Source organism: Rhinatrema bivittatum, chromosome 6 (genome assembly GCF_901001135.1).
Source record: "Rhinatrema bivittatum chromosome 6, aRhiBiv1.1, whole genome shotgun sequence".
In the NCBI taxonomy this organism is placed as follows: Eukaryota; Metazoa; Chordata; class Amphibia; order Gymnophiona; family Rhinatrematidae; genus Rhinatrema; species Rhinatrema bivittatum.
In genome coordinates this window covers 262,343,718-262,369,415 of record NC_042620.1, presented here as the reverse complement: position 1 = coordinate 262,369,415, position 25,698 = coordinate 262,343,718, and the positions used below count along the sequence as shown (strand labels likewise).

Sequence of the window (25,698 nt, the reverse complement as noted above, 5' to 3'; positions counted from 1 at the left end):
TTGCCAGGCTGATACCCCTACCCCCTATCCTCTCAGTCCCTGCCTCCCATTCTTCCTCTGTAGTACCCCTCTAGTCCTTGATTCCATTCTTCTTCTGTTGCCCCCCCCCCACCTCCACCAATCCCTGCTGTCCCGCTCAGTCCCCTTCTCTCCTACGCTGTCCCTTCTCTCCCTCTGCCCCAAACGGCACCTCTAAACCACTGGGGCTGCAGCTTAAACACGGGTGCCTCCTCCTGTATCCTCGGAGCCCCACATGGTTCAAACATCTGCTGTTAGGAATGAGCAGGGCCACACGGTTTGAACCGGGCAGAGCTTCATACACACAGAGCCTCGCAGCTCAAGCATGGGACTTTTCACCCTGGGGCTGCAGGAGGGAGGGGGTGCCTTTATTTGAGCTAAAGGGCAATGACATACAGGTGCTGGTTGGAGCAAGGGGACTTGGAAGAAACACAGAGGAAACCAGGAGGTGGGGATTGGTGTGTGTGTGTGTGTGTGTGTGTGTGTGCTGGGGGGGGAGGGAATGACAACATCTAAAGCTAGTAGTGCACGGCACACCCCTTTTTAAAGATGTTGGTGCCTGTGCACCTCTGCGCACTATGGATGCTCCACCCCTGCTCTCAGAATGACATACAAAGAAGACAGCAGTTTATTTTAGGGGGGGGGGTTATTATTTGCCTTCTTTTTCCATTTCTCTTATCTTGCCTTTCCTTTTGTAAATATTTGCTGCAGTTTCTAAGTTCCTAACAATAAAGCACACACTCATTATTCTGTCTTCTTGTGAACTTTGGTATCACAGAGATAAGATAGCAAAAAAAAGACCGGTAGGGCCCATCATGCCTGACCATGTGAAGAAGAGAGGGTGCCTTGCCGATGCAACCACAGAATGAGGAGTTTGCAATTTACAGAGGCGTCATACCCAGCAAACACTGATTCACAACTGAGGTTCATTACTGTGATGATGTAAATCCTGAATCTGTGAATCCACCTGTGCGGTCTCGTTCACCTAGAAATCACGAATAGACAGTTTTCTTAGAATGACTGTTTTTCTTAATATTATTAGGAACTTGCCTAGTGCCCCATTTTTCCATACAGGAAACAGACACCCTAGAGCCTCCCTTCATTAATAGTCACTGCATTTACCTTTTTCCTATCCTCTGCAGGACTAGGAATTCTTCCTGTGGTTGTCCTCTACCACTTGAAAACGTTCAGGGCATCCCCAGCTGTCTGTTCCCCTGTAGCTAATCCCTCCATCAATATTTCAGCTATTAAGGACTCCATCCCCCATCTGTTTAATAAGGAGATGAACAAAAAGAGTGTAACCTCCTGATAGGGTACATACAATGATGCAAGGAGGGTTCCCCATTGTTTAAGGGTCATCCCTTCCAAATTTGATGGGTGGGTTCTGAAGTTTGGTGATGCAGATAGTGAAGTGGACCTTAATAGTAACAAACGGAGTCATGTGTGACTCCAAGCTCCTTCTGTGACTGACTGGACAGGAGGGATACCCATCGACTCCCCTCCATGAACTCTGAGCCCATGCCTCGTCCCAGTGCTAGCCAAATAACTTCCAAACCATTAGGTTTAGTTTCTGGATGAACCAGTCAGCAACGATTTACATGGATGTGAAGCAGGCTGCAATTGTAATTATTGGATACATCAGCATTTCATGGGCTTCCTCAGTCGGAGAATCACATATATCAGAAATAAGCCTAGAACGTATTTACATTCCTTCATCTCCATCTCCCTTTCTGCACACAATTACTCTTCTTGGAACAACCATAATCGTTGGTCTGAATTCTCAAATTCCTCGTAAATCATACCTCAGTCCCAATCCTGGTTAAGGTTTTAGCATACCCAGAGCCATGGCTAGCTCATGGACGATATGGCCTCAGCCGCAGGCGCCATCAATCAGGGGCACCGTCGTGCAAAAGCCATCAGCCTCCTCTCTGGCCTTGGTAGAGAACAGCAATGCGGCCCTTGGGGGCTGCAAAAAAACCATCAACTTCCTTTTCCCTTTTCTTGCCCCAGTAGTGAACAGCAGTGCGGCCCTGAGGGCAGTGAAAAGCATCAGCCTCCTCCTTCCCCCCCCACTCCCCCCCCCCCGCCTTCAGCAGTGAAGAGCCCCACAAAACGTTTAGGACTTCCTCTGCTCCTCCTCCTCCCAATCTCCCCATTGACCCTGATAGTGAACAGCAGCAGGGTCCAGAGGGCCACGGAAAGCATCAGCCTGCTCCCGACATCCTGCCCCAATAGTGGAGAGCAGTGTGGTCCGCGGGGCTGTGAAAAGCATGAATCTCATCCTCCCTCTTCCTGCACCGGCAGTGAGGAGCCACAGGGCCTGGAGGAACATCAGCCTCCTCCCACCCCTCAAGCAAGAAGGAGTAGTGCTGGCCTCCCCATGCCGCAGCATGAACGTGCTTTGCTTTTGGACTTAAGCCATAGAAGCAGTCCTGTGTTTTCCCCCTAATGTCTGCGTATCAGTACCCTGGACTGTAAAAGTCGGGGCCCAGCATCGGCTGTTGTCTGGATCCAATTTCCATTCCCCCCCCCCCAACCGTCAAAGCGGAGAGCAATGTTACAGTTGCGTCAAAAACACATCAAGGCGGGGAGATCCAAGATGGCTGCCGCGATGTGAGCACGGACGCGACTGAGCTCCGCGTCTCTTAAAGATATACCTCAAGTTTTCTTAAAATTTGTTTTTCTTCTTGAATATTTTTCCATGCCACATACAAAACGGAAAGCAAGGATCCTTGAGGTCCTTGCTTCTACGCCAGAGACATCCTACCGCCAGACGCGAATTGAGGAAGCGTTCCAAGCAGTGCAGTCTGTGCCGGAAAGCAGGGCCGCTGGTGAAGAAAGCAGAGAGCGGCTGCCCTTCACCCTAGCCGAGCAAATATCACTCAGCCCTGGTGAGCCAACAACTCCTTCTATGCCCGGCAGACCCCCAAATGAAGGGGGGGTGGAACATCAGATGCAGGAGATGCCGATACTGCTGGTAGAAAAATCAGAAGACCCCCAGAGAAGAGGTATGGAATCCAGGCCTACTTCGGTGAGTTCTGTTAATTCAGACTCCAGGGAGGGAGCAGCAGAATCGGAGCTGGATGAACCGGGCATTAAAGGCCTTCTAGACAAAGGAGATAAGGGGAAAAGTATACAAGTAACGTTGAATTATCCCTTAAGAGTGCCTGAAAAAATAACGATTGAAGAAATTTGGAAAACCCTGACCACAATGAATATGGCTATAATTGACTTGACAAATGTTGTTAAAGAAAACATGGGAAAGACTAATTCTTTGGAGGAAAAAATTTTACTGTTGAAAAATCCCTGGTAGAAAATGTAAAAGAAATTAAACAGATTAAAGAAGTACAAACTAATCTCATAAAATCAGAATCCTTTGTTGAAAGGAAGATGGATGTTATGGAAAATTTAATGAGAAGAAATAACCTCAGAATATTAAACTTCCCGAGAACAAAATGGATGCCATTGAAAGAACTGATAAAGAGTTACTTTATTAATATATTGGCTTATTCAGAAAAAATGGTACCTGTTATTTCTAAATTATACTATCTACCAGGTAGACAGGAAAAAGAAAAAGAAAAAAAAAACACATCAAGGCTAACTGGTTAAAGGTAGTAATCCTCGTGCCCTCTGTTAAGGGTAGCAACTACTGCTCCGGGCACCCTTCTCTTCATTTTCAACCTCCAGCCTTTAGGGATCTGCAGTGTTTATCCCATGCTCTTTAGAATTTGTTTATTGTTTTTTGTCCTCACCGCCTCTTCCAGATGGGCATTCCAGGCATTCACCACCCTCTTCATGAAGAAAGACATAATAAATTATACAGGACAAACTAAAAAACAAAACCTAAAAAGGAGAACTGTCCTCTAAACATAAAATAGGTGGCAATACTCTCATTAGAACTTGGATTGCACTTGTAGCTGCTACTTTTGCACTATGATGAAAGAAGAAGGTGAGAAAAGGCCTTCAGCCACCCCATGATCTCCTCATATGTCTATTTTTTTTTTTTTTTACATACCTTTATTAGGTCAGCATAGGTTAATACAAAAACAAGCCAAGAACCATGACCAAAAACCAAATCAGGGAATAAACAGCAAATAGATCCTGTCACCTAACATGACTGACTGCTGACACTATTCCCTCAATTTCTCTTTTCTTAAATCCCCCACTCAGATACCAACACACACACCACTGTAAGTACCATGTGAACCTATACATAACACAAGCAACACCACAATATAATCTAATGATCTCATTTCAATATGGTTTGAACAGTATCCTAATAGCCAAAATATTGATATTGTGAAATATTTTCTCCTGCAATGAAGAAGTTCCTTTTTCACAACAATTCCATGGTAGCTAAGTTCCTCATCTCTAGTTTTCATTGCCTAAAAGCTGGCAATTCATCCCCTTTCCACTTCAATAAAATTAATGTTTTGGCAAGTACTATAAACATACAAATAAACTTCTTCCCTCCCGAAGGAAGAGCAAATAGATAGAAAAGAGATGTAAGAGAAACAATATAAATGACTGATCCACTTTGCATTTTAAAAGTATTTCCAGAAAAAGAAAAATATGACTCCACTGAAACATTACATTTTTGGCACAGAATCAGCTTCATCTTGATCCCTTTCTCCCTAGTAACATAAATACGATGTATAACTTTAAACTGCATCTCTCTCATAGCTGCTGAAGGAAAAATTCAGTAAACATCAGTAATTGCCATATGAATGTGAAAGGCATCTAAAGTTCAAGGCAGATCAGTACTCCAGATCAGTACTCCAGATCAGGGCTGTTCAGCTTGGAGAAGAGACGGCTGAGGGGGGATATGATAGAGGTCTTTAAGATCATGAGAGGTCTTGAATGAGTAGATGTGACTTGGTTATTTACACTTTCGGATAATAGAAGGACTAGGGGGCATTCCATAAAGTTAGCAAGTAGCACATTTAAGACTATTCGGCGAAAATTCTTTTTCACTCAACGCACAATAAAGCTCTGGAATTTGTTGCCAGAGGATATTGTTAGTGCAGTTAGTGTAGCTGGGTTCAAAAAAGGTTTGGATAAGTTCTTGGAGGAGAAGTCCATTAACGGCTATTAATCAAGTTTACTTAGGGAATAGCCACTGCTATTAATTGCATCAGTAGCATGGGATCTTCTTAGTGTTTGGGTAATTGCCAGGTTCTTATGGCCTGGTTTGGCCTCTGTTGGAAACAGAATGCTGGGCTTGATGGACCCTTGGTCTGACCCAGCATGGCAATTTCTTATGTTCTTATGTTCTAATGTTCCAAGCAGTAGCCAGCTTATCTAGATGTGGAGTTTCCAGAATATCAAGAAATGACACGACACATGCCATACAGCCAACCGATTACACTGTGGAGTAGAATCCTTCAAAGACTCCTCCTTATCTATGAAAGGCAGAGGAGCAAAATCATTGGCACATAAAAAGCACAATAGTGCCTAGCTTGTAGATAAGCATAAAAGGCAGAGTTTGGCAATTCCTATTCTCCTTTGAGCTCTTGAAAAGAATATAAATGCTTTGTCTCAGTGTCAACAAGTTGCCCCAAACACGTGAGATTTTATGATGCCCAACATGTAAAAATAGATGTTCCTAATCCCGCTGGAAAATCTATATTACCCAAAAATGTGATAAAAGGGGAAACAATATCACTTCTGTTTAACCGACATTGCCACCATTTCCAAGCCCTTTGAATGTTCCTCAACCAAAACCAAGATCTTAACCCCAAAGCCCATTTAGATTTGGGAATATATAATATGTTTATAAGCTTTTAAGGAAATACCCATCTTTCAAGAAAACCTCCAACATCATATTTTTGGCCCCCAGAGATCCAATCTTGAATAATCCTAAGAAATCCAGCTTTATTATACAACCTGAATGCCCCCCCCCCCCCCCCCACACACACACACATTTTTTTGTTGAATATCAAAGTAGCATAACATATCCGGGCCATTTTATTTTTCCATAAAAAAAGACAATACCAAGGAGCGAAAAGCTCTAACTTCTCTATCTTTAACCCAAAAAGGTAACATTTGCATCCAATAAGAATCTTGGGGAAAATAATCAATTTAACCAGTGCCGCCTTCCTCAGAAGAGACAATGGTAACATTTTCCACTTATCAACCAGAGAACAGATAAGTTCTAACATAGCCACAATGTTTAAATTGTAGGTCTCCGAAAATGAGCGTGATAAAATGATCTTCTAATAATTTAAAAGGAAACTCACCAACCTATCTATCCTCAAAGATTATATCCAAGGGAGAGGCCTCAGATTTCTCATAATTTTACCTTAAGATCAGAAAATTTCCCAAAAGCCAATATCACTTGCGTGATGGTGGGAATACTCGCCTTAGGTTTCAACAAATAAAAGCATTTCATCAGTAAATAATTTTCATTTGTTGGGAAGTTGTAGAACCTATTGAGATACCCTGGATAGAATGTAAAGATCCTAGCTTGATGGCCAAAGGTTCCAAAAAAAGAGCTAAAAGTAAAGGTGTTAGTGGAGAGCCTTGATGCGTGCCCCGACCCACAACAAATTGATGAAGTAACAAGCCGATAACTAATTTGGGCTCTAGGGTTTATTGTAAAGCAAATGGATCCACTGGAGAAAGCCCTCCTCAAAATTATATTTCCTTAAAACCTAATGTAAGAAAATCCCCATTAACCTGTCAAACGCTTTTTCAGCATTCAATCCCAACAAAAGTCTATCAGACACTCCTCCTGATACAAAAGTTAATAAAGCTCTCAGAATGTTCAAATAAGAAACTCTGCCCCTTTATAAAACCAGTTTGATCATGGTCAACTATAAAAAAGATTATCAGATTAAGTCTGGATGCTAAAATTGTAGATATTTAAAATTCTGATTTAATAGAGAGATTGGGTGAAAAGACTCTGGATGTGTTAAATCCGTGACAGAAGAATCTGGTTTTAACACAGCACATTGTTATTTTGTATTCTTATTGTTTTATCCTCCTGCAACTTAACTAATTTTAATGTTTATTTTAGTATTTATGATTATTGATGCTTCATTGATTATTAAGTATTCTATATTATCTGTTTATGTATTGATCATTACATTATTGTATTTTCTTGCTTTAATTTATTGTTCACCATTATGATGGCTTTACCGAGATGACGGTATAAGAATAAACAAACTTTAAACCTTAAACCTTACCCGGTTTAAGGATTAATACAACGTGGCAATATTCTGGTCACTATCAAAGGCTCTTTGCCCTCTAGTTTGCTGAAACATATCCATCAAAGATGGTGCAATGGAGTGACATAAAATACAATGAAATTCATGGCCAAACCCATTGGGGGCCCGGCGTCTTAGCCAATTTCAGCTTAGAAATGGCTCTCTGAATCTCTACTAACTGAATGGCAGCATCCATCATAAATCTATGTTCTTCAATTAATTGGGGAAGATTCAAAGTGGAAACAAAAATCCTCACATAAATCAGGCTAAAAACTATCTGCTGAATAAGCTTGTGTTATCTTGTCAGGAGTGCAGTGAAGCTTATCATCATGTTAAATATAGGTGACAAGAGTTTTGGGATGACTGTTTTTCATCGATTTGGCAAGCAATTTATCACTTTTATCACCCCATTGATATAGTTTATATCAATAATACAAGACATTTTGTTGTGCCCACATAATTAGCAAGGTATTAGGTTCTGTGAGTACTGAAGCGAGTTGCCTGCGAGCCATGACATTGAAACCTGAAATATGGGTACGACAGAGTGTTCAACAGAGAATACAGGTCCAAAAACCTTTTATTTCTCTTTGTATGCAAACGAGATTGATAAGAAGTAATGTGACCACACAATACTGCTTTCGCCGCATTCCAGAAACCAACAGGATGACCTGTTGGAGTTTAATTCACTATGGTGTAGATTTTTAAAAAGAACACGCGTGCACACATGGACGTGTGATTTTATAACACACGTGCGCAAGGCGGGGTATAATTTAGCGAATTCGCGTGGCAATTCATCGTCGAGCTTCCCCAGTTCCCTCCCAGTCCAGTCCAATTAAAGAGTGGACTAGGAAGGAACTTCCCTACCCCCCTACCCTAACCTCCCTTCCCTATCCTAGCCCCCCCCCCCCCTCATTTTTTTAACTTTTTTTTTGCTCCTGCAAAGGAGAAGGAACAAGTTGCACGCGCAAAGGAGAAGGAGCAAGATCACACACCCTGTTGGTGCGTGATCCCCCGGCTCAGCGACAAATGGCCGCTGTACCGAACACTTCTAGCCCCGCCCCCCCAGACCGCCCCACTGACGAGACTCGGCTCTTGTGCATGATACAGGGGTCATGCACACGGCTGGGCCCCTTTTAAAATGCACGTGGCACTTGCAAGGCCCGGCCACGCGCGTAAACCCTGTGTTTTACGCGCATAGGCCATTAAAAATCTGGCCTTTTATGTCTACCATTTCCCATGTAAGAAAGACTCAAAATCTTTGTCTTCATACAAAAGTGATGACATCCTCCAACCCAGGGTTCCCTTCCTTCCCCCCAAAAAGCACAGCTGTACCAATACCATTGCATGATCAGAGAACGGGACCTCGATAATATTAGCCTCCACTAGTGCAGAGAACAAATACTCAGACATAAGAATGTAGTCTAGACAGGAGTACATGTTATGAACATGGGAAAAAAAGTAGATTACTTTATTGCTTTTTTGGTCTTTTAGAGAGTCGACAATCAACTGCGAATTATCTGTTATATTAAAGTCAACCTTCAAACAAACAGTGTAATCCTCCCATTGTGCAATCTTGTAAAAAATATTAGAAAAAAAAAACTTTGTGAATATTGATTCAGGGAATACACAAAATGAGCCCATGCTAATCACAAATCTTCCCTGCACATCTGTGAGTTGGCGCTCAAGAATAAACAGAATATTCTTGTGGTCCAAAATTGCAACACCTCTTTATCTATCAGAGAAATAGGAGAAAAAGCATGACCCACCCACTCTCTGTGGAACTTCAGATACTCAGTATCATTGAGATGAATCTCATGTAAAATAAAACTATATTAGCATTATTTTTATGCAAAATATTCAACATTCTTTTTCCTCTTAATAGGAGAATGAAGACTGTCAATATTGAGACTAAACAAATTGACATTAGCCATATACCATCTAGCCAAAAGCACACCTTAGATAAACCCATCAAAGAGTTCCAGGAGAAGGTCCCCAGCCAAGTGAGAAGCTGTAAGGCTCTGTGTTGTAGTAGAAAATACAAATTCACAATGAAAATCAATCAAATAGATTTGCACAAACACAGGGCTGGTGCAAGGGTTTGTAGCACCATCGACAGACCAGTCCCCCACACCCTCACCCTGAACTGAATGTGCCCTCTGACAGTGGTAGATATATAGAGTTGTGGTCACCCTCAAACAGTTCTCTCTCTTTCTCTTTCTCTCTCATCATGCAAAGCTAGTGAGTGCTCCGTGACTGCTTCTTTCACATTTTTTAAAATGCTGCCGTAGCGCTCTAGTGACATGCCATCCTAGGCAACTGCCTAGTCTCGCTTAGTGTGTGCACATGCACGCACACACTGCCCCCCTCCATAGAAACCCCTAACAGAGAAATAGCCCCAAAACTGCACAAAGAGTGTGAATACCAAGTCCAATATGGGAATCAAACTCTTCAGTCCTCGATGGTTGGAGGCTGCACTATCTTCAGGGAGGTGCTCTGAGCACAGCAGCATAGAAACATAAGCCTAGTATGAAGAAAAGTTAAGCTCCACCAAATCAGGAAGAATCAAACGGTTGAACTCTGAGCTCCAGAGAAACTTTCAGGAAAAACAAAGTAATGAAAGTCCTCAAAGCTGCTCCATGAATGCTTTCACTTCTTCTTTGTTCACAAAAAAATCTTGTGGCCCCCTTCCATGAAACACCTTCAATTTAGCGGAATATTGCAGAGGAAATTTTATGTTCTTTTGAAACAATCGCAAACAATAGGGGGGACAATTCATTGTGCATTGCCATGACCTTGGCAAAGTAATCAGGAAACACTAGTAACTTAGCAGATTCATACTGAACTGTTCCTTTCTTCTTAAAAGCAGACAAAACTCTCACTTTATCCATGAAATTCAAATATCGAATGAGCACTTGCCTAGGTCTGACCCTGGCACACTCAATGAGCTCTCTCCACGTGTATAGGGCACTGAGAAAAGTCCAGCCCAACATCTCTGGGAGGTCAGACTCACACCATCGCATCAGAAATTTTCCTTGAAAAATTCTGGCAGTCCCAAAATTCGCTCATTATTTCTCCGATTTCTATTTTCAACGTCATCAACCTTGTCTTCAAGAATTTGACATGTCTTCTGGAGATACTGTACAGAAGAATCAACAGAATCCAACCTTTCCGTATGTTGCGTCACAGCCTGGACTAGAGCCACAATAATATTTGCCTGTGAAGCAAACTTCTCGTGCAGCTCAAGTGAAGATTTGAATTTTTTTGCAGCTCATCGCTGACTGTTGCAGAGACCGTTCGAGTAAGATCTCATGGTGTGGATTCTGAGATGCCTTCCAACAATGCAGTAGCATCTGACGCCATCTTGTTCTTTTGACTCATGGTAGCTTTTTCTGTCATTACTCTCTTTTGCTGATTTGACATTTCCTGCTGCTTCAAACAACAAAATTGTCCGTGCAGAACAAGGAGCAAGAAGAATATGGCAAAAAAAATAAGTAAATAAATAAACAACTCTGGGAGAAAAATCATAATCAAAAAGAAGGTTTGTGCCTCTGTGAACCTGGGAGCACTAGCTGCCGATCTCCTCTCTCAAATGCATCATCACCAGAAGATGATCTCTTCATATGTCTTAGTGTTTAGCAAGGCTGGCAATACCAGTGAACAGATGATGGCATATGTTTAATCCCCCCACACAGTCAAAGAATAGCCTGTTCCTCTTCAATCTTATTTGCATCCAAATAGAATGCCAATCTACAGAAGAGTCCCAGGTATTGAGCTGTTCCACATCAAATTCCTGAATGTGGCCAACAGTGGCTACAGCTGCAGATAAATGTGTTGTTTGATTTCTAAGCATGGTCCTGCCCTACGAATCCTGATGGATAGTGCTGGATTCAGCCATCAAAAATTGCACATTTCTGCTGTCCATACATATCTACAGCAGCATGATCCTATCCTTATCACCAGAATATTACAGGAGCTAGTAGACATTAATCAACTTTTATTATGTACACCGCACCCACCTAGGTGAGAGTGGCACAGCCAGAAAAGATAAAAGACAGGAACAAGAATCAAGAGAGTGTCTAGCACAGAACTTTAACACTCCTTACAGCTAGAATGCCCCTGCTGAATACATAATACACACAAGTTGTGATTATTTGCCAAAGTTGTAATAATTAATAGGGATGTGTATTCGTTTTAAATGAAATAGACAATGGCAAAAATTATCTATTTCATAGTGTTTCAGGAGCGCCCCGAACCAAAAAAAAATTGATAAAATTTAGTAGAATTTCATATTAGTGCGCACTAACAGGACTTAGGGCTGGATTTTCTAACACCGCAGGGATTTGTGAATCCCGCGGTAAGGGGGGCGAACCTGCGAAAGCCAGCAGTGATCACACCACCGCGGTGTTATCGCTGCCGGCTTTTCGCGCCACCATGAAAGGTGGTGCATTTGGTAGCACTGCTGGCAGCAAAAACGGGTCCTACCTTTTCGCCGTCAGCGAAGTCGTCGCAGAGTCCACCCCGATGCCGCCCCGACTCCTCCCCTTCTGGTGCAGACTCCGCCCCGACTCCACCCCGATTTAGGTATCCCTTTAGAAAATGACCCCATTAGTGCGCACTAAGCCCGAAATTAGGAAAACTGGTTAGTACGCACTAACAGAACTTAGAGCACACTAACTCCGAAATGAGGGAAACACAAAATAAATGCCTCCCGAACCATTATAAAAACGAAATTTGACAGATAATGACCCAAAACAAAAACGACACAAAAAGAAAATCAGTGCACATCCTAAATGAATTCTCTAATAGATTTATGGCCATTTTAAAGCTCTAAATACAGCAGGCCAGAGGATGTCAATGAGAAACTCAATAATGTGCAAATTATACTTCTACCTAATATTGACGTTTTTTGCTCAACAAGTCAGAGTGAGAGCATTCAGCTCCGGGAGCAAGATGGTGCTGGATGTTCAACAGTAATTTATGCCCTGAAGAAGCCTTGTCAGCAGAATGCTGGCCAATGTTGGCACTATATCCAAATAATTTGTGGACTGAAATGGACATCATTATGAGATAAGTTTTTACATATAACAAAAATTCAAACAAATATTTTTGTATTTGAATAAAAGGAAGGTTGGAGGTTTTATGACCGATGATTGAATTGTGTAGAGCAAGTTCTTAATTTCTATTGACTAGTCTGGCTCGAGGTGTTTTCCTCCTTTTTCACAGAACTTGTATGATCCAGATAGAGCACCAAAAGTCATTTTAAAGCTCTGCCATTGCTTAGACTTGGAGTTTCATGTGCTATGCTGACTGCACCAGTTCTATATGCCCCCCATGTTGTAATAGACCATCTCCTGGAACTTTTAACGCACTGGAACTACAAAGAGACCATCTTAACATAACATGTCTTTATTATTTATTTTGTAACAGCAAGCAGCCTGGAGCTCCCAATGGGAGGAAGGAGAAGGCCATTGCAAGAGTTTCATCACTAGAGGCAATAGATTATGAAGTGCCTCAGATTTCTGTTCGGAAGTGCAGCTCGCTCCCTTCCATCTTTTGGGCATAGTCTGCATCAAATACCTCACTCTGAGCCACCGTGAAGTGGTTCTTCCAGTCTCCAGTGATGCCTGAGAAAGGAGAGAGCAAGCTTTTCAGACAGAGCTGAAGGGAACAGAAGAAATCATGTGCTTTGCCCTGGAAACCCCCTCCACAGATTCTTTCACCCTATTTTATCAGTGATGGGGGTACTGGGAGGAGACCACTCACCCTTGCGCATGAAGGGGGAAACTGTTTGGTCCAGCACCTCGTGGGATATCGTTTCATAGTTGGTCATGGGATTCTCCTTCATGGCCTGGAAGGAGGTGTGACGGACGATCTTTTCCTGAACCTCCTCTCCCAAGTCCTTCTCCAGGAACCGCATCACTTTCCGAATTTCACGAGCAGGGTCCTGTGCCGGCAGATGGAAAGAGATGCACAAGAGAGGGCGAGAGATGGACAAACCCCATCAGAATGCAAGAGAAATACATGAAAGGGAGAGAGAAAAGTATACAGAGAGAAATGCACAAGGCCGGCGCTACTGTTTTGCTGCCCTGTGAGAATGATTACGGCGCTGCTCTCCCCCCCCTTTCCCCCCACTCACAGGGCCACCGTGAGGAGCCTTTCACAAGCTTCTTTGGGGGGTTTTTTCAGCACTGTCTGAACACCACTTAGAGGAGGCCCTGCAGCAGAATTAGAGTAAAGTTAATGACGAGTGAGTGTGAAACACTTGTTACTAGTAGTGAAATCAGCGGTTCATTTGGGTGGGGAAGAAGAGGGGAGAGAGGAAGGCTTGTCCAGTGGACTGTCCCCATGAAATGGTGCAAAACTCTACTCTCAATATATACCTAAAAGCACGTTCTTTAAGTGTCGTTCTCACAAGACAATTCAGACCCAACACAAACCACTCAGAGCTGATGAGTGTGTTCTATATTCAAGAGAATTAATTATTCACCAGAAAATAGTCAGATCAGCCAACAAAATCCAGCAGTTATCAACATGTAAATGCTGTGTGGGAGACACGGCCCAGTCAGAGGCACTGAATTGCATACCAGGCTATTTTGCACTAATGATTCATTAATATTCTCAGTAAGGCAAAACGTTTCTAACCTTTGGAGCGTCTGGCTTGGTGTTCTGGCTTGGCATGTCTTTTTTTCCTCATTTTCTGGTTACACCTGTGTTCCCTTTTTGTTTTCTTTCTCTAGTGTTCTCTTTTTTTCTGTGTCAGTTTTCTGGCTCCATTCAGAGTAGATATATTAATACTTTTTCTCCCTTCTCCATTTCTGCTTTCTCTCTCGCTTCTCTCCTTTGTTTCTCTTCCTCCTTGTCTCTCCTCTTTTTGCCTGCTGACTGTTCCCCATTCCCTTCCTCCTACATTAACTTTCTTGATTCATTCCCAGTCTCCCCCAATCCTAGGTCCTCTCTCTTCTTCTTCTATCCCTTGTCTTTTTTTGTCTCCCATCATAGGTCCTTTCTCGCCACCCAGTAACCAGATTTCTTATCTCTCCCTTCATCCTTGATCCTCTCTCACTCAGTCCCTAACTTCCTCCTCTCCCCAGGGTGCTCTCTCTGTCTCTGATCTTCTGTACCTTTTTCTCCTTGATTCCCTCCCCTCCATCCTGGGTCCTCTCTCCTGCCTCCCCTGTACTCTCATGCTCTGTTCCCCTATCCCAACTAGGACCTTCCCTTCCCATGAGCACCAGAAGACTTTCCCCTTCATGCCTCCACCTCTGGAAAGCTCTCACCGTGCTCCCTATTCCCTCTCCAAACCTCTTACTGTATTCCTCCTCCCCCCCCCCTCCCCAGCTCCTCCAAGGCTCCCATTAAGCTTCCTCTTCTACTTCCCAAAACTTTCTGACCTAGGCTTCCCTCTTCCTCTCCCTTCCCCAGTGCAGCTGGCTTAACCTCCTGATCCTTCTCCAGAGCTGGCAGGAGGAACAGTACTTAATGCAGTGTCTGCCTCCTGCCTGCACGGGGCCACTCTGGCTGCATGAGCTGTGCAGATCTCTCAGCTTATCCTGCCAGACTGGTCCTGCTTCTCCTGCTGGTCTGGAGGTGAGGGGAAGAAGGAAGAGTGAGTGAGAAGGAGAGCCACCTTGACAAAAAGAGAGCTTGGCAACAGTGGCAACTGCAGCAGCAGGGACTGTACTAATCCTAAATAATTAACTATTACTTAATAGTTACACCATAATAAATCTCCTATCTGTATATATTGAAAGTTTCTAGCACATTCATCAAACCATTCGCACACATTAAAAATATAAACAGGTCAACATTCTATACATATTCTTTCAAATAATGACATACCATTTCTTATATCATATGATACCATACAGGTGTCAAGTATACAAATATAATCATCAGTCCCCTCTAATATCACTTCTTACAATTCTCTTCCTAACTTCTCTTGTCATCCATCATGTTTTCAACATCTGCCATTCCCAACCTCCTCCCAATCTCTTCCGACAAAGAATTCTCTGTTTCGCCCTCTCCTCTCAGGGCTTCTTCAGGGAAATGTATCGTTTGTGTGCATATCCTGCTTCACTAGTTTATGTAAATCCACAGACTCATTTCGCAGCCAAACCGACTATATCACACAGGCAGTACTTTTCCATCTATATAATCATCTCCGTTGTCAACACCGAATATCCAAAAATGCCAGCTGACTTCTCTTTTCTCCAACATCATCTAGCAGTCATAACATCGAAACTTCGCCCGCCCGGAAGTGACGCCATCTAGGCAGCTTACGTCTCTACCCATGCGTATAATTGAGATTAAGGTGAGAGAAAATATAGCGCACCTTCTTTATGTACATTAGCATCAGGGAACCATAGCAGCGGGAGCAAAGGATCCCTAACGCTGTCAGCAGGGCTATGGGGGAGGGCGGTGCAAGAGAGTTCTCACTGGGGCATCAGGGGCAGGGCAACTGGGTGGTGTTGGGTGCAGGGCAAAGGGAGCTCAGGCGGCAGCACCGTCAGGGCCTTAGGTTGCAGTGAAGAAGGGAGCTTGGTGGTAGGATCAGGGTCACAGGAGGTTGAGGGGGGAATGGTGGAAGTGGGAACTCAGCAGCAGTGGTGACAGCTTCAGGGTCACTGGGGAGAGGGAAAACAACAGTGTGGGCGATGAAAGATGAAGCCTCTCCATTCTGGGTGTGTGATGCCACTCTGTGCAAATGCCAATCCTTGATATTCATCAAAACGGGTGAAAAAGTAAGAGATATATGAAGAGACATACTTTAGAAGGGAGCAGGACAGACAGGATGAACAGAAAGAGTGCAAGGGAAGTTTGGTAGTAGTTAGTGAATAAAGGAAATGGTAAGAGAAGCTGAGTTTTATTGGAAAAAGAGGTCCATAGAGGCCACTTCTGCCCCTCTCTTACTTCCTTCATGTCCTCGTAAAATAGGTAAAGGATGCGATGTTCCTGTCTCTTCTCCCACCAGCCTTTCACATGGTCGTACCAGGAACCATAGGACACTTGAACAAGAGGGAGAGATGGAGACAGAGACAGCAATATAATTAGGAATTTGGCATAATTGCCTGTTAAGAGAACATTATTCAAAGGGATGCATTGTGCAGGGAGAGGAGTGACAGCTTCTGCTGTTCCAGCCTATCCCTCCGAAGGGTGCTATAAGGAAATGGAAAAGGAGTTCTGAGTCTGGGGAGAATTCACATCTCCTGCAGTCCCTGCCTCTGACAGCAGTAATGGAGAAGGTTTTCATGGGTAATGATTCAGATGGACTGAATCAAATCACGGTGAACCTAGAAGATGTGGTAGGCCTGATTGACAAACTGAAGAGTAGTAAATCACCTGGACCGGATGGTATACACCCCAGAGTTCTGAAGGAACTAAAAAATGAAAATTTCAGACCTATTAGTAAAAATTTGTAACTTATCATTAAAATCATCCATTGTACCTGAAGACTGGAGGATAGCAAATGTAACCCCAATATTTAAAAAGGGCTCCAGGGGCGATCCGGGAAACTACAGACCGGTTAGCCTGACTTCAGTGCCAGGAAAAATAGTGGAAAGTGTTCTAAACATCAAAATCACAGAACATATAGAAAGACATGGTTTAATGGAACAAAGTCAGCATGGCTTTACCCAGGGCAAGTCTTGCCTCACAAATCTGCTTCACTTTTTTGAAGGAGTTAATAAACATGTGGATAAAGGTGAACCGGTAGATATAGTATACTTGGATTTTCAGAAGGCATTTGACAAAGTTCCTCATGAGAGGCTTCTAGGAAAAGTAAAAAGTCATGGGATAGGTGGCGATGTCCTTTCGTGGATTGCAAACTGGCTAAAAGACAGGAAACAGAGAGTAGGATTAAATGGGCAATTTTCTCAGTGGAAGGGAGTGGACAGTGGAGTGCCTCAGGGATCTGTATTGGGACCCTTACTGTTCAATATATTTATAAATGATCTGGAAAGAAATACGACGAGTGAGATAATCAAATTTGCAGATGACACAAAATTGTTCAGAGTAGTTAAATCACAAGCAGATTGTGATAAATTGCAGGAAGACCTTGTGAGACTGGAAAATTGGGCATCCAAATGGCAGATGAAATTTAATGTGGATAAGTGCAAGGTGATGCATATAGGGAAAAATAACCCATGCTATAATTACACGATGTTGGGTTCCATATTAGGTGCTACAACCCAAGAAAGAGATCTAGGTGTCATAGTGGATAACACATTGAAATCGTCGGCTCAATGTGCTGCGGCAGTCAAAAAAGCAAACAGAATGTTGGGAATTATTAGAAAAGGAATGATGAATAAAACGGAAAATGTCATAATGCCTCTGTATCGCTCCATGGTGAGACCTCACCTTGAATACTGTGTACAATTCTGGTCGCCGCATCTCAAAAAGATATAATTGCGATGGAGAAGGTACAGAGAAGGGCTACCAAAATGATAAGGGGAATGGAACAACTCCCCTATGAGGAAAGACTAAAGAGGTTAGGACTTTTCAGCTTGGAGAAGAGACGACTGAGGGGGGATATGATAGAGGTGTTTAAAATCATGAGAGGTCTAGAACGGGTAGATGTGAATCGGTTATTTACTCTTTCGGATAGTAGAAGGACTAGGGGACACTCCATGAAGTTAGCATGGGGCACATTTAAAACTAATCGGAGAAAGTTCTTTTTTACTCAACGCACAATTAAACTCTGGAATTTGTTGCCAGAGAATGTGGTTCGTGCAGTTAGTATAGCTGTGTTTAAAAAAGGATTGGATAAGTTCTTGGAGGAGAAGTCCATTACCTGCTATTAAGTTCACTTAGAGAATAGCCACTGCCATTAGCAATGGTTACATGGAATAGACTTAGTTTTTGGGTACTTGCCAGGTTCTTGTGGCCTGGATTGGCCACTGTTGGAAACAGGATGCTGGGCTTGATGGACCCTTGGTCTGACCCAGTATGGCATTTTCTTATGTTCTTATGTTCTTAGGAGCTGTTGGGAATAGTGCAGGAATGCTAGCAATGGAGAAGCGCTCGAAGGCCTTACAACCCCACCCTCTCTCAGTAAGAGGTGCTGTAGGGCTTAGTAAAGGCATGGTCGCTATGGAGAGAGATCACATGTCCTGCAGTCCCCAGTATCTCACAAGCACTGTAGGACACAGTTTAGTATTGCTGGCTGTTCACAGCACTTGCAGCCCTCCTTCTGTCAGCAAGAATGACAGGAAACAAGAATCAGAAAGAAGGAAAGGTAGATAAGTCTGAATATCTACAAGAGACTTCTCTGAAAGACCCTGTTTTACCTTCTGAAACCTTAGAGTTCAGGGATATAGGATTAGGACAGAGATCCTTCAGCATGCTGGGATGCAGAACAGGATTAGCCTGCCCCTCATTCTCCAGACTCAGGAATACAAGGACAGAAGAGTGAATCCATATCCACTCCGAACTCAGGGATAGGGCAAAGACCCCTTCCACCCTCCATGCTTAAAACTGAGGGAGAGTACAGAGACCCCCTCCACTCTCAGATAAGGCTGAGATCTCCTCAGAGCGCAGGGATACAGAAATGGCAGAACAGAGCTCAGGGCACAGGAAGAAAGATTTTTCCCCCCCCCCCTTCCCATCCAGAGCATGTGGATGCAGGAACAAGACAGAAAGCCATCAGAGCTCAGGGTTCCAGGGTCAGGGCCATGACTCCCCCTTTCCCTCTCAGAGCGCAAGGTAGTTAGATATCTTCCCCTGCAAGCTGCACCCATCTCACCTTCCCCAGCAATGTATTTCTGCAGGAACTCCTCCCAAGAACCAACATCCTGCAGCATTTGTACACTCTGGTAAAAGTGGAAGAAAGAGACAGCCACATCCTTGGCGTTCCTGGCCACATATATTACCTGTGGGAGAGAGGAAGAAGAGTTATTCTTATCTATTTTCCATAGATACTAATGGGCAAGGTAAGTTATGGTTAGTTCAGACAGCTGCCTCTGCTGTGCTCACCCTTTTTCTTGCACCGTTCTAACCCTTTCTATCTTAAGACTGCTCTTTGCAGCTCTCATGTACTGCCCCATGACAAAACACGTACAAGATGAGCAAAGCAGTGCAATCATCCCCCACCACAGAACATGGACAGCACGGGTGGAGGCAGTGCCACCATCCCCCAAGGGAACTGTCTAACCACAGGACGTGCACAACACAGGGCAACGGCAACACATACGCTGTGTCCCACCACAGAACATGTACAAGATGGGCAGCGGCAGTGTAATCATCCCCCATGCACAGCCTTCAACCACAGAACATGTACAAGATGGGCAGCGGCAGTGTAATCATCCCCCATGCACAGCCTTCAGCCACAGAACATGCACAGGATGGGCAGAGGTGGTGCAGGTTTTCTCCAGGCATTGCCCCACATCAGAGAGTGGGTACATCATGGGCAGTAGCAATGCAATCATCCTACATGCACATCGTTCCTCCGCAGAATACATACAGCCGCCGGTATCAGCAGTGCAAACTTCCGGCACATATACTACCCCATTACAGTACAGGTACCACGCAGGCAGAAATAGTGCAAGCTTCTCTCACATACAGTACTGCCTCACCAGTATGTCTGAGCCCCCTTCTAAATCCACTTTGAAAGGCTAGACAAGAGTTCAATAACTCTTATTGATTCACTCTTTTGTCCCTATATGACTTTCAGTTTGGGTCCTAATTGGTGCCACTGATGATGTTAGTTTTTTTTGTATTGTGTCATGTAGTGCACTGAGCCCCCCCAGAAATGAACTCAGAAGTGAAGAGTATGAATTTTGTAATTTCCGGGGCAATTTTCAAAGGGATTTCCACAGGTAAACTCCATCTGAAAATTGGTCTCCTCTCTCTGTGTGTGGAAAATGTGCACATGCTGTCAACTGTGTGGGTACCTTTCCCCATGGGGAAAAGGAATTTATTTATTTATTTATTTATTTATTTAACATTTTTATATACCGGGATTCATGTAAAATTTACATATCATCTCGGTTTACATTGTAACTCAGAGAACAGGCATGTAAGAATGGAGCCAGGGCAGGCCTGCAGGTTCCCCACACTCTCAAAATACTATAAAAGTAGTTAAATCATGTACCTCTCATGCTCCAGCCCACAAATTCCTGTCACTCTTCTGAAAGATCACCTGGTACTATTTACCTTACAGTTGTTCTCCCACACGGACTTAGGAAGCAGCTGGACTGGGAGATGGGTCTTTATTAATCTAGGTGATGCCATGCTATTCAAGTATTTTATCCCTGAAACCAAAGTTTATATGAATAAAGTGAAAACATTAATGATATTGTGAATCGAGCCCAGACAGAACTGTATTATATCATTATTAATACCATCACTATCCATGATCTACAATCAATACCATTATCATCACAGTCATGAACTGTATCATAAGTATGACAAAAGATAAATTAGATTATCTGAGGTTTGCCAAATTCAACAGCCGATTGCTTATATGAAATCTCTGATCATATGCAAGTAGAATAAAAAATACTTTCATCCATGTTCCATAATTAATTTATCACTGTCATTAACATAATAACCATCATTATCTATGATCCCAATTTAATCTATGATCCATTATCATCAGTGAATTACATTTAATACCATTGTCATCAGCAGAATCAAGTTGTCAATGTTATAATTTATAATCAGTATCAAAACTGTCAATATCATCAGTAGAATCATGAATATCATCATCATCATCATCAATATCTTTATCTATGATCCCCCATCCCTATTCATGATGCATAATCAACGCTCTTGTCATTACCATTATCCATCATCAGTGTCATCATCACTGAGAAAGACAGCGATAGCAGCAGAAATAGCATTATCTTCAATACATTAATTCCTGATCCATCATCACAATCCTCTATGATCTACTATTATCATCCCATTATCACTATCATCATCTCTGATCCATCATCACAATCTTCTCTGATCTACTATTATCATCGCATTATCACTATCATCATCTCTGATCCATCATCATCATCATCTCTGATCTACATATCACTATCATCTCTGATTCATCATCACAATCATCTCTGATCTATCATCCCATTATGACTATCATCATCTCTGATCCATCATCACAATCCTCTCTAATCTACTATTATCATTGCAATATCTCTATCATCTCTGATCCTTCATCAAAATCATCTCTGATCTTATTATCACTATCATCATCTCTGATCCATCAGCACAATCCTCTCTGATATATTTATCACTATCATCATCTCTCATCCATCATCACAATCCTTTCTGATCTACTATTATCATCGCATTATCACTATCATCATCTACTATTATCATTCCATTATCATTATCATCATCTCTGATTCATCCTCACAATCCTCTGTAATCTACTATTATCATCCCATTATCACTATCATCATCTCTGATCCATCATGATAATCTCTGATCTACTATTATCATCCCATTATCACTACCATCATTTATTTATTTATTTATTTATTTGTATTTTTCTATACCGGCATTCACGGAGTTCGTATCATGTCGGTTTACATAAAACAAGGGGTGAGAAATACATTATAACGTAAATAACTAATAACATAAGAGTATACATTAAAAGGTAAAACAAGTGCATGGAAGAAAAAAGTTACAATAAAACGGGGTCATTCTAACTGGGATTAGAGTTAGAGGAAAGATAAACAGTTTAACGAGAAGTAAAACATTGTAATGATTGGTAGATAGAGACTGTTTCAGTTTAATAGGAAATGATCAGTAATAGGAAATTACTTAATAGGAAATGATCAGATTGATCATCTCTGATCAATCATCACAATCATTTCTGATCTACTGTTATCATCCCATTATCACTATCATCATCTCTGATCCATCATCACAAACATCTCTGATTTACTATTATCATCCCATTATCACTATCATCAACTCTGATCCATCATCACAATCATCTCTGATCTACTATTATCATCCCATTATCACTATCATCATCTCTGATCCATCATGATAATCTCTGATCTACTATTATCATCCCATTATCACTACCATCATCTCTAATCAATCATCACAATCATCTCTGATCTACTATTATCATCCCATTATCACTATCATCATCTCTGATCCATCATCACAATCATCTCTGATCTACTATTATCATCCCATTATCACTATAGTCATCTCTGATCCATCATCACAATCATCTCTGATCTACTATTATCATCCCATTATCACTATCATCATCTCCGATCCATCATCACAATCATCTCTGATCTACTATTATCATCCCATTATCACTATCATCATCTCCGATCCATCATCACAATCATCTCTGATCTACTATTATCATCACATTATTACTATAATCATCTCTGATCCATCATCACAATCATCTCTGATCAACTATTATCATTCCATTTTTACTACCAGCATCTCCGATCCATCATCACAATCATCTCTGATCTACTATTATCATCCCATTATCACTATAATCATCTCTGATCCATCATCACAATCATCTCTGATCTACTATTATCATCCCATTATCACTATCATCATCTCTGATCCATCATGATAATCTCTGATCTACTATTATCATCCCATTATCACTATCATCATCTCTGATCCATCATCACAATCATCTCTGATCTACTATTATCATCCATTATCACTATCATCATCTCTGATCCATCATCACAATCATCTCTGATCTACTATTATCATCCCATTATCACTATAATCATCTCTGATCCATCATCACAATCCTCTCTGATCTACTATTATCATCCCATTATCACTATCATCATCTCTGATACTCTCATCAATATCCATAAAAACAAATGAAATGCCATGCTGGATCAGACTAAGGTCCATTAATTCCAGCATCCTGTCTCCGACAGTGGCCAATCCAGGTCACAAGTACTTGTCAGATCCCATAAAATAGATCTAATTCTTCTTACTCACTCCCATAAATATCTATCTTTAGTCTGCCTGACTAATAATGTGTTATAGACTTTTCCTCCTGGAACTTGTCAAAACTTCTTTTAAACCCCTCTGTGTTAGTCGCCTTTATCATGTCATCTAGGAATAGATTCCAAAGCTTGATTGTGCACTGAGTGAAAAAGTATTTTCTCTGATTTGTCTTGAATCTGCTGGTTGTTAGTTTCATGGAGTGTCCCCTTGTTTTAGTATTATTTGAAAGGGTAAATAACCTTTCTTTTTTCACCTGTTCCATCCAACTCATGATTTTATGAACTTGAATCATGTCCCCCTCTCAGCTGTCTCTTTTCAAGCTGAAGAGCCCTAGTCTGCATAGCCTCTCATTGTAGGAGAGATGATCAATCCCCTTTATCATTTTTGCTGCTCTTCTCTGAACCTTTTCTAGTTCTACTCTCTTTCTTGAGATGGAGCGACCAGAGTTGCACACAATACTCAAAGTGTGGTTACACCATGAATCGATAGAGAGGCAATATGATATTTTTCATTTTATTCTCCATTCCTTTTTGGATCATTCCTAACATTCCATGATCCATCACCATCCTTTATCACTATCTTTAATCCATCATCATCATCCATTGTCCATTATCATCATTTGTATCAGCATCCATTGTCTATAATCCTCATTACCATCCATCCTCACTCTCATCAATCATCGACAAATTCATCATCATCTTCACCCTCAATATACTCGTCGTTTGTTGATGTGTACCTGGTATGTCCGACTCCTCAGGTGCAAAAAACTCCATGTAGGGCACTCGATAGTAAATGGGGGCTTGGCAGGACTTTTCCACATCCCCGTTGTTGCAGACCATGTCCACAATTTCACTCACCCAGGTGGTCCCTGAGAAAATAAAAGTGAGGCAGAAGAGCTTGCTCTGGCCAGGTGCAGCTGAAGGATCTTTAGGAAGACAGGAAGGGATGGAAGATGAAGACTCACCTGCTTTAGGATATGTGGCTATGATAATGTCATCTGGCCTGGCCTGGAACGCCTCCACTTGTGCCCAGTTGTTGGCAATGGCTTTTAGCATTGGAACATTGTGGATGAGGACTAGATCTCCCTGCTGCTGAGAGGAATTCTCTATAGTTTGCATACTGGAAGTGAAGAAGCCTAGGTTAGTACAGTGATACTGATACTCCATTCCAGGGCCCCTTGCAAGTTGCCAGTGTCATTTTACAGTTCTAATAACAGAAAGTTCTCCTGCGTGATTCATTTTCAAAGACAAATCATTGTACCTATTGTCATGTACCTGTTTATGGTTTATTAGATGTTCTCAGGCGTCTGATTTTCTGCTGATGACGTAGGGCATAAGCACCCTCTGAGATCTCTGCACCAAGTGGATCCTGACTGCCTCTACTTATTTTTCAGTTCTGTCACCCATATGTAAGGTGTGTCTACTCTCAGATAACTCTAGCTGTATAAACAAATTCTGCTGAGTCACTCAGATAGTGAGATCTTTTTATAACTTTTCAGTGATTGTATAACTCCCATATTCAAAGGGCAATCCTCATATCATCGCAGCCAACTCTGCAGCAGGTTTTGCAAGTATGTAGGGTATCAGTGAACAACATTCACTAAAGTTCCATTATGAAGCTTGCTGCACTATTAGGCCTTTTTTAAACATGCACTTTATCAATTTTGCATGTAGCCCTCTCTTCTAGTTACAGTTATTAAGACAGGGGCACAATCAGTGCCAGGGCTTTTTTTTTTTTATCAATTGGGGGGGGTTGTTGTTTTGGGTACTTTTTTGTTTAATTTTTTTTTCTGGTTTGGCAAATGAACCAAACCCCCTCCCCCCCCCCCCCCCCCAAAAAAAATAAATTAACAAACTGAATTTAAATGAAAAAATAAAACCCGAAATGAAAAAACAAACCGAACCGGTGATATTGGGGCTGCACATTTCTAGTACATGAATAATGCAAAAAAACCCCCAAAAACCCAGCTACAAAAACAACAAAGAGAAAGTACAACAGTATTAGAAAGTTATCAAAATACATTACGCAGCTGCATACAGATGAACTGCTGTTTAGCCGCTGCCTGGCTGCTGGAGGAGGCCGCCTGTCTGCTGCTCTGTTTTTAAAAGAGAGCCAGGGAAGGACAGTGAGGGGAGAGAGCAGGTCTGCGGAGAAAAGCAGGATGGAGAGCGCTCAGGAAGGGGTCATGGGTGGGGGTGAAGAAGGGTCTCGGGGAAGGTACTCGGGAAGAGGCTATGGAGGACAGCACTTGGGAAGGAGCTGCCAGAAGAGGGGAGGAGGGAGAACACCCGGGAAGGGGTTATGGGCAGGAGGGAACTCGGGAAGGAGGAGGGCAGGATATGACTGCCAGGGATCATGAGGCCCAGAGAAGGGGAGAGACAGCTGCCAGCGATAAAGGCAGAAGACAACTACCAGGAATCATTGTGAAATCCCCATATGTAAGATACTGAATTACCTGTGTGCCACTGGCTCAATAATTTTAAAAGGAAATACTCTTGGGGAGTTTTTC

General features: G+C 42.3%; 2 protein-coding genes across 8 annotated transcripts in view; one reads left to right on the top strand and one right to left on the bottom strand.

The window, feature by feature from the left end:
* Window positions 1–12,616: 12,616 nt before the first annotated feature.
* LOC115094210 (sulfotransferase 1 family member D1-like) overlaps window positions 12,617–25,698 on the bottom strand; it is a 28,245-nt gene continuing 15,163 nt past the window's right edge. For 2 of the 7 annotated variants that reach the window (XM_029607018.1, XM_029607022.1), the window contains exons 2-8: window positions 24,154–24,308; window positions 23,926–24,057; window positions 20,376–20,473; window positions 18,967–19,093; window positions 16,137–16,231; window positions 12,990–13,170; window positions 12,617–12,850 (exon numbers count right to left, since the gene is read on the bottom strand). In XM_029607018.1, the coding sequence (XP_029462878.1) occupies window positions 12,738–12,850; window positions 12,990–13,170; window positions 16,137–16,231; window positions 18,967–19,093; window positions 20,376–20,473; window positions 23,926–24,057; window positions 24,154–24,308 (901 nt within the window). In that variant the 3' untranslated portion in view covers window positions 12,617–12,737. Of the gene's footprint in view, window positions 12,851–12,989; window positions 13,171–16,136; window positions 16,232–18,966; window positions 19,094–20,375; window positions 20,474–23,925; window positions 24,058–24,153; window positions 24,309–24,463; window positions 24,629–25,209; window positions 25,506–25,698 lie in introns of those variants that run through there. The other 5 variants (XM_029607020.1, XM_029607023.1, XM_029607024.1 and 2 more) reach the window with 5 other exon arrangements.
* Window positions 25,545–25,698, top strand: part of LOC115094211 (sulfotransferase family cytosolic 1B member 1-like) — a 39,560-nt gene continuing 39,406 nt past the window's right edge. The window contains exon 1 of the mRNA XM_029607026.1: window positions 25,545–25,627. The gene's annotated coding sequence lies outside the window, so the exon portion shown is untranslated. The remainder of the gene's footprint in view (window positions 25,628–25,698) is intronic.